The 15,591-nt window shown below is 33.8% G+C and overlaps 1 protein-coding gene across 1 annotated transcript; it reads right to left on the bottom strand.

Moving 5' to 3' along the window:
* Positions 1-513: 513 nt before the first annotated feature.
* Positions 514-8,062, bottom strand: LOC126735136 (uncharacterized). The gene is made up of 4 exons (XM_050439068.1): positions 7,945-8,062; positions 1,486-1,643; positions 1,236-1,426; positions 514-1,155 (listed from the first exon to the last, which is right to left on the bottom strand). The coding sequence occupies exons 2-4, from the start codon at positions 1,520-1,522 to the stop codon at positions 514-516; spliced, it is 870 nt and encodes a 289-aa protein (XP_050295025.1). The 5' UTR covers positions 1,523-1,643; positions 7,945-8,062.
* Between the last annotated feature and the right edge of the window lie 7,529 nt (positions 8,063-15,591).

Raw genomic sequence — 15,591 nt, 5'->3', positions numbered from 1 at the left:
AGAGCTTATTTAGTTCAACTTAAAAATGTTGCGGTCTATAAAGGAAATAGGAAATTTATTAAAGAATTTAATCCCAAGTTAATATTTTTCGAACTAAAACATACTTGGAAGTGTAGATCTTAGTCCAGATAATAATGGTTCACATTCCCAGATCCGTCAACAGCCATTAAATGACTCAGTTGAAATAATTTCAATAAATTAAGAAAAAAAAAATTGTGAGATTTAAAGAAAAGGTAGAAGTAGATTCTAGTTTTAATTATATGATAATTAGTTTTTAATTTAGTTTTAATCATATAAAAATTTAAAACGATCAAAAATAAAGCAAATAAAATGCGAAAGAAAATACAAAAAAGGTGATCTTCAATGGCTTCATTGAATCTAATTTAGAGTATTTTTTAACGTATTGGGGAAATGTTAGAATAAAATTTGTTAAATAAAATACAAACAGTATAATAATAAATCAGTTTATTTGATTATTTTCTGATATCAGAATTACCAGTTGCAAAAATTTATTTACCACGGGCAATTCTGATAACAGCGATCATCGTGTTCACTCCACCCGTTCCGGCCCGTCTTGGGCCCCTTATATTGCCCCCTTTTTTTATTGCCGCCGTTCTTCCTTTGATACTCCCCATTTTTTTTCTCTCTCTCATCTTTAACATTGTTTTTTTCCCCGCCCTTGCTCTTTAGGTCCCGACCACTTGGACCCGCCTCTTTTTCTGGAAGAAGTTGTTTATTCCTGTGGAACCGCGCATTCAAAGTGTTGGCTCGTAATTCTGGACCTTTTCTTAAATTGATATTTTGAGTTGAATTAGAGGGAGCATCTAATGGTTTGACGACATTTATGCCCCTCTGATGGTTCTGTTGGTTCAGATGATTCCTGTGAACCGGTTGGTCGGGTAAGGTTTCGTGAGACTCGTGAGAACCCTGGAAAAAGGCCATTGCATGATCTCCGAGGTGTACTTTGTAGTAATTATAAATTTCAGCTGAGAAGGAGAATTTGTTGATGATAATTTCTATGGCTAAAAGAAGCCACAGTTTTGACTCTTTTGTATTATAAGTCTGGTCTGTGGTTAGGATCAGTCTTATTTTGCCTCTTATTTCGGTAACCCGGTCTGGGCATTCTTGCCTAAGAGTGTTGCCATTTAAGTATAACTGAAAAAGAATTTGCCACGATAATATACTCTACCCTGTTTACATGCATAACATTTAAACAGAAGGAACATTTTTATTACTTGCGTAGTAAATAGTTTGAGGTCCATACAATCCCCAGAATCAAGTAGCATGTCCAAATAAGACAACAGTGGGGTAGACATAATTGTAAAATGTTGCCCGTTGGCCATCCTGGCTTTGTTGAAAAACTCCCCCATCAGATGCACACTGTTCCTAAATAAATTTGGGCTGGAGGATTGTAATTGGGCGCAAGCTGAAAAACCATTACAATCATGCAAATGAACTTTCATTAAAAGATGTTCATATATATACTTTCAAAACTGTGTTGTAATTTTTGGATAAACATCATCCTAATATTTTGGTTGTGAATTTCTTGGGATAAAAATGTTCTGCAGGCGATTAGTTGTACTAATTTACTTCCTGTTTCTGGATCTGCCAAGCTGGCTTCGTAAATTGAATCAAAACTCGCTCTGAAAATAACAACATATTGGCTAAAAGCCTCTCGAGAGTTGACTTTTTCAATTTTACTAGATCTTAGACCTGCCTTAACACGTTAAGTTGCCACATTATTAAACAAAAAAATGGCTTCTGTGCCCAAATTTTTTTCTTTCTTATTTGGTTTTTCTGTTAAGTCGGATACATGTGGCCACAATAAGTAATTTGGTTCTTACAGCTGCATGTATTCAACGTGGATATATAGTTTTCAAGTTCCAAAAAAATAACTGCTACTGCAGCAGAAAGCGTCACAGAACTAGTGGTACTCAAGTGGAGGGATATCTTATAATAAGAGGGATGTCTTGGTACTCAGTACTAAGCACACTGATGAATTAATAACGGTGAAGCAAAGGGAAGGGAAAGTACAAAAATCTGAAATTGTGAAATCATATAATAAATGCAAATATTTCTTTGATTTATCAGATCAGATGAAAGCATATTCATCATCACTAAGAAAAGATATCAAGTGGTAACATAAGCTCGAGTAGTAACGATCGTAGTTAAATAGATAGTCAACCTTTTTTGTTTAAAATTATTTGAATAAATTTAATTTTTTTAAAAAGTTAGTATTTATATATAATTCTATCACTGGCGCAGTCGTTCGTGTAGGTGTCACAGGGGTTCCTGGTTTTGCAAAAACATTGCCGAAGCCCAGAAAATCGTCAGTATTAACTGTTTGCTGAAACAGTAACCAAGGCAAGAAGACCACAGTTGCGAAGACAAAAATCGTAAGTGAGTTTTCCTTTCTGTTCCCATAATTTTTATATTTTACCTTATACAATTGTTGTGTGTATTTAAAAAAAAAATACTAAAAGTGCGAAATAATTCGTTTACACTAGTTAAATTTTTAAATTACATTTCATTATTTTTCATCTTAATTTTAGTAAAGTTAATGTCACATTCTGAAATTGACGTTAACACTCTTATAGAAAATCTTTCAAATATTACGTTAAATCCTTTAAATTTAAATATGTGTACTCTTACAGCAGCTAAAGAGATTAACCTCAAAATATTTACAGGCATCAATAGCGAACTTTTAGAGTTTTTTATTTCAAGCGTAGATAAGTTTTATAATAGATATTATATAGGCACCACCGATGAATCTCTTAAAAAATTTGTTTTTGCTGCAATTTCCTATAAAATTACCGAAGAAGCAAGCGATTTCTTACTTTGTAAACCAGATTTGGCTACCTGTCCCAATATAAAAGACGGTTTAAGACAACGCTTTGGTGATCGAATAAATAGACAAGTTCTTGCTCAACAGCTTAATTTTCTGACTCGATTTTTGACTTTATCGAAAGAATAAAACTTTTAAAATCTCGTATTTCTTTAAAAATTGCTGCCGATACTACCTTTATTCAAGTCACTAAAGACGCCTTATTAGAACAAACGGCCGTTACAGTTTTAATCTCCAAGTGAACTTCGAACTATTTTAATGTTGCACAACCCTAAAAACATTGATGATGCAGGTGCACAAGACATGTTTAAAATCATTCCCTAATTGAACAACAAATTAATGCTCGTTCGTTTATTCCACGACAAGAAAATTTTAATATTTACAAAAATAGAATACATCGCCAAATAAATAACCATCAAAACCTTACTCATATGTATTATATGCCTTCACAAATCCAACAACCTTTAATTAATCATTTACCAGCTTTAAATCATATTTTAAATAACAGTATTCAACCCCAGTCTCCAAAAAAGGCAAGTGCAATTCCTAAACAACAATTTCCGAGCCAACCTGTAAATATTCAACCTCGACCAATACGTCAACATTTTCCCGCTAATGCATAAGTCTTTGGGAAACCAAAAAAAATGTATTTTCTAGAGAAAATTCCTACAAACCAACAAATCCCCCAACTCCAATGTCTACAACTAGTAGAATACCATCTGGAATAAGTAAAAATGGCTCTAATGTTCATATGCGCATTGGGTCATTTCCCCAAAATCGAAATCCATTTGACTTATCCTATATTGCGGATAACAAAGCCCACTATCAACAAGAATATGAACATTTTGCCCAAGAATCAGAATATGAAAATTGCTTCGAATCTCCTGAATACAGTGAAGAAATAGAATATATCCAAGATTACGAAAGTTGAAAACAACAAGATACACAAGAAGAAAATTTTCCCTACAGCCCTCCAGACGAAAATCCGTCCTAAATATAAACAGTTTCCAAGTAGATTCAATTACATTCAATTACAAAACCCTCCAGCTAAACTTCTTATCGATACACATCCCTAATCAGACCATCTATAGAAGAAGAATATTTTCCGCATTTAATTTTTCCGTGTAAACACACCCTTGTGACTTGCACTGGTGTAGAATTCGAAAGTGATGTATGGAAAAATTGAGTAGAGCACGTAATTAAAACACCAAAGAAAAATTAATATACGGTTTTACCATCCACACTAGAAAACAATAATTCGACGATGACCTTTTCAGACATTCAGAAGAGGGTCTTTTAAAATATTTAATATTGCTAAAAATGTTATAATTATTGAATTTATATGGTCATGCCTAAGCAAAACATTCTTCACCAGTGGACCGGCTAATTCTAAGAACCAATAAATAAGAGTCTGTTTGTAGATATCATATTACAGTGATATCCCGTTGACCCTTTTGAATAGGGATGGTGGGTAATTTTTTAGGCAGTCGAGAAAAGACCGTGAAAGTAACTTAAAGTTAAGATTCTGTTTTGTACCAATTTAAATAAATATAATTTTAATCAACTGTAAGATCCAGGAACCCATTATATTTGTTTATGTTACGATATCGTTTTTGTTGATGTTTCAGTTTTAAGATTTGGGCGTTTGGCTGTTGTGTTTAAACAGAGTGGATTAGAGTCTTACGAGTTTAACTATACGAATAAGTACATTTAATAATTTGATAATTATTTTATGTCATTATATTAGTTTGTTTTAAGAAGTATCTGTGGTCATATCACCCAAGAACCATTATCAATACATCAATCTTTCCGACTCCGACGATTAAGAGACCGCCACAGTAATTATTTTCTTTATCCCAATGCGGATAATGTAAACACTCTCGGCTGAGGGTCCAGCGTATTTAATATTCAGCACTTCTTTTATTTTTGTATAATACAGTGATTTCTTTGTTTTACAGTTTTTGTAAAATGATCTATAAAAAAAGTATAATGGCAGTTCCCTTCTAATCTTTGTTAGAAACAGTCGTTTTAAAAATATATTTCGTGTTTTATTGAAAGGGGTGTCTTATTTAAATAATAGCACCTCGACCTACGACGGTCTACATATCGCGGTTTATTTTGTTTACACAACCTACCGGGTGCTTTTCTTTCATAAATATTTATGTAAGTGCTTTCTAATAATATAATAGGTGATTTTTTAAGCCACACCTTTTTAAATTACGCTTCTTATCTGGAAAATTATCTCTATCTTAAAAATGCCTGATTACCTATTTGGATTCCAAATTTAAAATATTGTATAACGTTAAAACTATAACTCTTGTAAGCTTTATAACAATTCATTTTAATAGAATCAATTCTAAATCTGTTAAACCAAAAACAGATCGATCTAAAACTCATCAAAATTTGATCAGATTAAAGCATTCAAAGTTAATTTTGATTGACTCTATTACAAAAAATACCTGAATTGAAAATATTAAAAAAAAATTTATTAGAAAAAGTAGAAAAAGTAGTTGTAAAAAAAGTGATTTATACATAAATTTATTATCTAGTCGCTTTATTACAACGGCACTCTGACGGCCACAGAATTCAATATATTTTACTATGTGATGTGTCATGTGACGCCGTGGTCGGTGTTTTCAGCCAGCTGCAAATATCCGACAAAGAAAAGACCGCCTTTGAGTTCTATTTGACGCTTGCCGACAAACGCTTGCGGACGGACACAAACGGTAAAAACCGTTGGGTCGGTCTAGAAGAGGGGAGTTTCGAAAAAACACTTGCCTGTCTGTGTGTTGCGTTTTTCTATATATCCCCGTTTAGTTTATATTTGTCTTGCCTTAATAGCATTAAGATGTATATTTTATGTAAGCTGAACTAGATTTATATGTTGTAGAATTTAAAAAAAGTTTAATTTAAAGTGTGCCTATGGAAGTTTTGATTCTACCAGTGCCATTCTATCGATCCGGATTTTGATTGAACCATTAATAAAACACACCTGATTGGATTTCACAGCAATTTTGATTTGCATTTTGGATTAAAAACAGTGCCGTATATGGAATTTCTTAGGACTTTAATTTGATGGATTTATGGAAGCAGAAAGAAGCCAAGATTAATTCGGTGAGGTTTTTCCAATTTGCCCTTATTATATTTTTGATTCCTATTAAACTAGTCTTTATTTGTTGAATTTTTATGTCGATTTAGTCTGCACAAGATTTTAAAAAAAAATTAGATAAATAATAATAAAAGACTTTGATTTAGGATTGTTAATTAGCAATCATTTGATTTGATTTAATATAGATTTTGGGTCAAGATTGATTATCAATGATTTTGGGATTGGCGAATTCTAATTGATTATGCTCGGATTCATTTAGATTATAGGTAAAATTTTTATTTGAGTTGTAAAATTTACCTTGAACGTTACATAAGGTATCACAGATTTACACCTAATTGAAAAAAATATAAAAAAGTTGATTTTTAAAATGATTTATCGATTTTAGATTATTATTATTTAATTATTAGATTGCTCCTTCAAATGATTAATTTTTCATTAAGAAAGTAGTTTGATTTGATTACTTTGATTAAATTGCGATTTATTAAACGCTAAAATTAGGAGTGATTAAAGTACTATATTTTAATAATTATTTGGTTATCCTTTGGAGTCCTTACAAAAGAATTTCAGTGATTCAATTTAATTATAGTTGATTTTTGGTATTTTATTTGTGGTGATTTAGTAAAAATGACTCCACCAAAAGGTAAAAATTAATCAAAAGCCGGTAATGCCTTGAATTCTGATATTTCTGCCCTTGTTTCGGATTTAGAAAAGCTTTCTAGGAAAAGAAGTATTATTGAACAAGGGGTGCATAGATTTATAGATACAGTTCGAGATGTACCACTTAATGATTTAACAAAGAAACAGATTTTAGAGGTTGTATTGAACCTATATAAAGCTGAACAGATTTTTCATGATTTTGAAAATGTTCAATTAAATATTGAAATGAATTGTACCTTAGCTAATTTAAACAGCGAATATGAATTTAGGGAAAATAGTGAGAGTAGAAAAAGTGGATACCTTGTCGATGAAAGGTATATCATCTGGCAAGTTAATTTTAAAAGAGAGTGAAAGGAATTCTAATAGTGGTATGGTTGGTGATATTCAACATAGATTTATGAATCATCAAGGTGTTGAGGTAAAATTAGATATTGATAAAATTAAATTAAAGGAGATTTATATTCCTATTTTTAATTCAGACTTCCTCAAATGGTGACAATTCAAAGATACTTTTGAGGCTTTAGTTCATAATAATAATAGGTTGACTATTATTATTAAATATCAACATTTAAGAGATAATCTCACAGGTGAAGCTAGATGTATTATAGAGTTTAGAATTATCAGTGGAAAATTATAAGATAGCTTGGCAAACACTGTGTGATAGATTATGATAACTCTAGATTATTGGTAAATAACCATATAAACTACTGTACTGTACTAAGGAATGTGCTAAGAGCCTTAGAGATATTATTGGTAGGGTGAAAAAAATTTAAGATCCTTTAAGGTTTTGAGCTTGCCCACCGAACATTAGGATGCTATTATAATTTTTTTGATTTCTGGGAAATTAGACAAAGTTATGATTGCAAAGTAGGAAATGCATTTTTTGATTTTTTGGGAAAAAAGCAAACTTTTTGGATATTTTGAATATGAATCGCAAGTTTGTTTCTTAATGACAGACAACAAGCAAAGATTAGTTAAGAGTTGGTGGAAAATTAAAGAAATCTTTTTTAAGTTTTGATGCAAAACATTTGCTATTGTTAGATAAAAGGTATGTTTTGAGTAAAATGATTTTAGGACATGAGTTATTATTATTACATCATGCAGGTCTGCAGCTCTTCTTAGCTAGTGTTAGACAAGAGTATTGGATTACATCAGGAATGTCTGTAGCCAAATCAAGAATTTAAGGGTTGTATGAAATATTTTAAATTTAAGCCAAAATTGTGTCCAAACCAAAAGCCATGTTAGATACTTATGGCCCCTAACGTGTTAATTAGCAGCACAATATATTAACAGCATATTGAATAACAATCAAATGAACTGTTACAACACTTACTCTACTGCAGGTCCATTTTGGCAGTCCTGATACCAACTCTCTAAAATTTTTTTTATTTTTCTGTTAAGAAGAATCCCATCATCGGCAATATCTATTTCCTTAATTTTATTAATTAGGGTATTAAATAAGTTGGTCTCCGCATCTTGAAAAATTTCTTCATCTGAGTTATAATCTATTTCACCTTCCATTTTTAATTTTTTATATAATTGTAACAAACGTTTTAAATTTGAAAGTATTGTTTTATACAATATGTTTCAAAATCTTATTTGAAGGGCGTGCCTTGAAACTTTTAACGGTTTTTTGTTTGACAGCTGTCTTTATCTCGTGGTTAGTCAAGCAACTGTCTTAATAGGGAAAATCAACTAATTTTTTTCAAAAGTAGATATATGTGAATATTGAATAAATATTTTATGAAAATAATAAATAGGTGATTAAAAAAAAATAAATATATATCTCCTCTATAGTTCAATAGCGCGTTTAAGCATTAATATGAATACTGGTGTTGCCAAGTCTAAGGAATTTATTTTTTACCTATTGAGGATATAGATAATCCTGGTCCTGGGCTAATATTAAATATACCTGGCTCTTTTATTAAAATACGAAAATGACTAAAAGCAATTGGGCCAAATCAGAAAACATTGTGGCTTAAAGTCTGGGAAATTTAAATTGTTATTGCGCCATTAATAAACAGGGTTCTTAAAAAAAAAAAAATTCCTATGTTTTATTTGGGTGATCAATATCTAAAGCAATGCAATTTAAGGTAGGTATTGTGGAATGGTGTGAACAGACACTACAAAATTGTTTGAATTTTAAAGGGAAAATAACTTATTAAAAATTCGCGTTACAACATAGCTTATTAAAAGTACCTACGTAGATAGATACTTTGACGCGTAATTTATATACATAATCACATTTTACCAATAGAATTAAACTAATAAAAATTAAGTAGCATTATAATATGACCGGGCTCACCTTCATCGTATCCGCCATTATCACTCAAATGAATAAAAACCAGAAAGTTAAGCAAAAAAAACACACGGGGAAATTTTGCTTTCCGCGCACTTCTCGTCTTGTTTTTTCGGAAATATTTTATGTTTTATCGTCAAGAGTCACTAGAGTTCCTGTAGTTAATACCACACGAATATTGTAAACTATATTTAATAATATAACAATATAAAAAATATTATACAAAATCAGTGTTACAAAATCAGATTTTGAGGCACTAATAACTGAATCTGTAACGGTTTTTTTTCAATTGTTTTAAGGGTTGCTATGCGTTACCGCACACCGCCTACTTCACTGTTTCAGGTGTTAAATATTAAAAGTTATTTTGATAATTTATTATAGCCTTACAAATAGTGGTAAAAATATCGTATTTGATTTATTAAAGGGCTTGATTATTTGTCAATATAAAACAGAAAACCGCATTAACATAACTTTTTTCATTTTTTTTTAATTTTAATTTAAAGCAGCAGTTGACGAACAATTTTCGAAAATTGCATTGTTTCATACTCCTCCCGTTTGATTGGCTGCAATCGAACAGCTGATTATTGAGGATGTTTGTTTGTATTACGAATTTAGCAATATATCATTTGGTCAATTTCGCTTTGTGTGTTTTCTATATAAAATCGTGACGTCACACGAATATTGACAAATTGGATCTATTTATTACATTTGGAAATTTTTATATTTGAAGATTAATTTTTTATTAACATGTAGTAGGTAGTTATTTTTAAAATTTTGAATGTCCGCCCAACTGTCTGGTGTATGACAGATGACATGACGTAAAACAGATAATGTAGGAGTCATCATGTTTTGTTTATGAAATTATTGATGATATTTTAATTTTAAAGTTTTGTAGACATAAATGAAGATGTCTGATGATTAGAATAACATTTGTAGATCTTTCACTAATAGAAGAATTTAATTTCAACGCATCAGAATTCGAAAATTTTGTAGAAGGCTGCTTAAAGCATCCAGATAAATAAATACTTGTGAAGCGCAATCTGCAGAAAATTATGCCAGTGCAGTATTACCTGCCCAATTTATGTCCAGGATAAACACGTTTTTACAGCAAAATAGTAAAATGTTAAAAATGCTTCAGCAGCACCAACAACAACCGCCACCTACATCTCAATCCTCAATCTAGAGAAAAAGATATTAGAAATACTAAATATAATGCCTGAATTGTTTCAAAACATAGAAGCGAAATCTTGGCTGCACCAACTGGAGTCAACTACAACTTTACACTGTTGGTCGGAAGCCTTCATTTTGCAAACTGGATGTAACACCATTAGTCGAGCTGCTAAATATGGTTTTTGAGAAGGAGTCAGGAAATTATAAACAGAAAGCCATTTAAGGTACCTTTTGGAAAGACATTTATTTTAACAAAAATACTATTGACTTATGGAAGAGAATGCAGGAAAAAGCCTAGGATCCTAACTAGAATATAATCATATATTTTCACTCGAAGGCAACTATTTGTCTTTGGTTTGTCATTCGAGGAGACTAAAAAGCGAGTAGCTAGAGGGTTATATTCCAAGAAACTGAGCAAGTTTATGATATCTAGAGTGCATATTGTTGATGACATGATCTCTTATGAATGAATTGTTAGTGGTAGGAAAACATGTATTACTTACATGCAGATCAACCGAGCTAAATAGGAAGGATGGGAATCTTAAAATGCCACCAATTGCATGTTTCGACACTATGCTTCTCATTGAAAGAAAGCTGCCAAAGTCAAAGGTTCTGCTATGGGTATAGCTTTACTAGTCATAAATATGATGACTGCCTGAAGAAGAAGAAATTTAAAGTAAATCCAGCTTTGGTTGCTGAAGATTACTAGTCGAACAGCAGATACATCTTCCCACATGCGTCATTAAAGATTGTATGATTTTAGGTGGTATTTTAGATTCTAGTAGAGTTATTTTATTTGGCCACTCTTCATACCTTTTAATTTTAATTTAGAAAAAATTATTGATGAAGATTTTGTAAGTGTAGATGATACTAAGTTTACTATTTTGGTATCAGTAACTTTTTGTGTTACTTTATCTAATAATATTGAGTTTCATTTAATGTTTATTGTCCTGCCTGTTGATGCTATTCCTGTAAAATGTTTGCTTGGTGGTGATTTAATGTCTTAGGAAACTGTATCTTTTACTTTTAAAAATAGATATGTTATTGTTCAAATGTGTTCTCTTCACTCTTTAGAGTAAAAAATTTCCAAGGAATTTTGCATATAGATTATGTTGATCAAGAGTTAAATTAGATTGTGATGCCTTAATCTGATTTTTCTATACTTTCTATAGTCAGAGGTTAATAATTATGTCTGGGAAAAATATATTCATATAACATATATTCATGGTATATTATGTTTATGTAACTTGATTATTTATTTAAAAAACAATTAAATATTGAATTCATTAATAACTTATTTTATGAACTGAATTTGAATATTAACCCTCTTTGGACTGAGTAAACCCTGTAAGACCCTCTTGGATCCTAAAAGTGTATTCTATCATATTGCTATTTAGCAGTGATCAATTAAGTACACTTTTTTCATAACACCTTCAAGTCAATATGAGTTCCTAAAAATATCATATTTTGGTCCTAAGAATTCTCCTTCTACCTTTAGGTGACATGTTCCTATCGTTTTTAAAGAACTTTTAAATCATATTGTTTAAGATAAATCAACTTTGAGATAATTGCTGACTTAAAAAATAATAATAATAACAAGTTTTTATATTTTTATAATTATATTCTTCTATTTTATCAGATACTAGCTGAATGCCCGCAGCGTTGTTGGCGTGGAATTTGAAAATAAAAGAAAAGTTCTACTGAAGAACTTCTTTGTAAACAACATTTTTTGTTTTGCCTTCTTCTACCAGAATTATTAAGGCTTTTAGTGAACGTGTACTAGAACAGGCTATATAGAATTATCCTTGCGTAAAGCAATCCTGTCTCAAATCAATCCCTGCTATCTTTGAGTCTGGCCCTGCGACTTGTAATAAACAAACCAAAAAATTCTTCGAAGAAAGAGATGAAAGGCGTCCTTTCGTTCCATGAGGCGCGTTTTATTTCGTGAACGCGGTCTCAGGATAAAATGTGTACCTTGCCATGATAAAAAATATCTAAATATTTTTTTTTATTCATTCTCAATATCATAACGTATTTACAACGTAAATTAAAAGAAAAAAAAACTTTTTTTTTAACCTTTCCTCTTTCTGTACAACATAAAAAATATGGTACGTATACGTAATATGTATGTAACATAAAAATAATAATAAGAAATACCAGTGGTGTTTTTTCTTCGTTTTTTAAAATAAGAAATCGTTTTTGAAATCCATTATTTTTTAAATAATTGTATATTTTAACCCCGTTTACCTTAATACACCCCTGGCATAAACAACATTTAAATAACAATAATACCTAGCTATACTGTTAAGAAAATTCGCTACTTTAAATAATATTAAAGTTAAATACATTTTTTGACCGTACGAAAACTCCTTCTTGCGAAAAGAGCCAGACGGTTTTCCGAGTATCTTCTTCCCGGCTTGAAAAATAATATTTTGTAAGTATTTGGTAATTTAGTTAAGTTTGGTTGTCGATTACTATTCGTTACGATGACATAAGTTTAAGACCGTGGCCGTCGTGGATTGTAACGATATTTTATATCGGCAGAATTTACCATTTTATGTGTTTTAATACCGTGAAAAATGTTGTTTTGGGTTGGGGTTGGGTTGGGTTGGGTTGGGTTGGGTTGGGTTGGGTTGGGTTGGGTTGGGTTGGGTTGGGTTGGGTTGGGTTGGGTTGGGTTGGGTTGGGTTGGGTTGGGTTGGGTTGGGTTGGGTTGGGTTGGGTTGGGTTGGGTTGGGTTGGGTTGGGTTGGGTTGGGTTGGGTTGGGTTGGGTTGGGTTGGGTTGGGTTGGGTTGGGTTGGGTTGGGTTGGGTTGGGTTGGGTTGGGTTGGGTTGGGTTGGGTTGGGTTGGGTTGGGTTGGGTTGGGTTGGGTTGGGTTGGGTTGGGTTGGGTTGGGTTGGGTTGGGTTGGGTTGGGTTGGGTTGGGTTGGGTTGGGTTGGGTTGGGTTGGGTTGGGTTGGGTTGGGTTGGGTTGGGTTGGGTTGGGTTGGGTTGGGTTGGGTTGGGTTGGGTTGGGTTGGGTTGGGTTGGGTTGGGTTGGGTTGGGTTGGGTTGGGTTGGGTTGGGTTGGGTTGGGTTGGGTTGGGTTGGGTTGGGTTGGGTTGGGTTGGGTTGGGTTGGGTTGGGTTGGGTTGGGTTGGGTTGGGTTGGGTTGGGTTGGGTTGGGTTGGGTTGGGTTGGGTTGGGTTGGGTTGGTGCTTAAATGGGATGGTTATGCGTAACTCAGAGCTCTTAGAGTCTCATAGCCTCTGCCATCCAACTCCTACTCACACCTCCAAGCCTGGCGAGCACCGGGAAACCAGATGGGATCATCCAAGACCACGTAACCAACCCTGGTGGCGGACCCCATCTGGGCAGACGTGAGAGGGGGAACGGGGAGACGGGAAAAAAAAAAAAAAACAAAAATGGATAGTTCTAGAGAAAATAATAAGTTTACGGTGCAGGGGGGGGATACCCCAGTACCGGTCGAGAACGTGGGTGTTAGGACAGGCCCCGCTCGACCGTCAGCCTTCGACTGTTCGGCTTCAGAGGTAGGGAACCAGGCCTCGAAGCAGATTTTTGCGACTGGAACAAAACAAGAGTCACGCACAGGAGCTCTGGCAAACGAAGAAAAGGAGATATTTAGGAGAAGAGACTCTATAGAGAGATCTCCACCTCTGTCACGTAGAGGCTCAGCCTCGTCAGTCCTATCGGAAGGACGAAACACGGGAGAAACCGAAAAGTTCTTTGAGAAGATACAGGAGAAAAGGAAACTCAGTGATGTATCATTTGGCGAACAAACTGGCATATCTAAGAGGGAATGCAGCGCATCTAAGTGTAAGACAAGTAAACTGCGCGAAAAGGTGGACGAAATTGCCCGAAAAGTGGCGGAGTTAGTTCAATTTGGAGTATCAAATCAAAACGTACACAAAACAGTAAAAAACTACGCATCCGACCTAAGACATATGATAGAGAAGATGCGAATCGATGTAAAAAAACTTGAAGTAGAAGAAAGCAGAAAAGAGATACAACAAACAAAACAACTAGAAGAACTCAGACATCAAACACAGGAAAAAGACTCAGAAATTAACACACTAAGGAAAAAAGCAGAACGGCTTGAAAACCAAAACGAAAAACTCACAAAGGAACTAAAAATGTATAAACATGCAGAGATGGAGAAAGAAGCAGAGGAAGAAGTACTTTCATTAGAGGGTATGAACCTGGACGATTTTGAAATCTGCAAGGAAATCACTAAACGAAAATGGTCCCCAACTATCTATCAGGCAACGGAGCTAACCGAAAAATCCACAATCGGACGAAGACCAGATCACCTTTTCCTCTTTTGTAGTAAAGATTTCCCACTGGCCGAAGAAAAACAAAAACTGATTCTTGAGGCTGCTAACAGATTCCCGGAGTTCTGGGAAGAAGAACCAATCGAATGTGAAGGAGGAGCCTACCTTACCCTTGAAGAAACTGTAAAATATAGAACAGGAGGCGACGGAAAAAATAAGACAAAAACAGTTACGGCACTTTACACTGATAACAAACAGGAAGAACAAAAAATCTTCGAATTACTAAAGCAACTACGAGAAATAACGATGGAATTAAAAGTAGTAGATATCACAATTCTTTCACCAACAGAAATAGACCCAAGAACTTTTAGAAAACTGGCTGAATGTGTCCTTAGAAACAGCGTGGAAAAAATTAGAATATTGTGCACCATGAGCTCTATACCAAAGATAACAGGTGAACGACAGAAAGGGGAAGCTCTAATCATAGAGCCAAAACAAGGAAAATCCTATGCAGATATGCTACAGATTCTGCGAGCAAAGGCAACCGAAAATATCGAGGGTGCTATTAAGCAGGTACGGAGAACCGCGAATGGAAACCTGCTCTTAAAATTAAGAGACAATGTTCGGATAAAAGAAACCAAACAAGAAGTGGCAAAAATCCTAGGAGACGTGAAGGTTCGGGCTACTGGCAAAGGGCAAACCAAAACCTTTTTTATCCGCGATTTGGACATGATCTCCACAGTCGAGGAAATTAGAGAGGTTTTAAAAAAACAAGGAATACCCGATGTCCAGAACAATATTAATATATCCATGTATGAGAACTCTTATGGCAGGAAATCTGCCGTACTCAGTGTGGAAGAACCAGAAGCCGAAGTACTTCAACAAAAAACACATATCCGGATCGGGCTTACTGACTGTCGCGTTCAGGAAAGAATAACAATTGAGAAATGCTATAGATGTTGGCAATATGGACATGAAGCAAAAAGCTGCACGGAAAGAGAAAATAATATGGAGAATAGATGTTTCCGCTGCGGAGCCACAGGACATAGAAAAGCAGAATGTGTCGAGGAAAAAGAGTATTGCCCTTCTTGCAACGACTTCGGGCATAAATCCGGAACATCCAAATGTACGAGTTTCAAAAAGGCTCTTAGCCTTGAAAGGAAAAAAGGAGCCGCTGCTAACTTCCAAAACCGGGAAAAAGGGAGCAGTGTGTTTCTCCTTAATTAAAACCCTACTGG

The sequence above is a fragment of the Anthonomus grandis genome, chromosome 4 (assembly GCF_022605725.1).
Source record: "Anthonomus grandis grandis chromosome 4, icAntGran1.3, whole genome shotgun sequence".
Classification (NCBI taxonomy): domain Eukaryota; kingdom Metazoa; phylum Arthropoda; class Insecta; order Coleoptera; family Curculionidae; genus Anthonomus; species Anthonomus grandis.
Note: the sequence above shows the minus strand (reverse complement) of the source record. Positions and strands in the feature narration are given on the sequence as shown.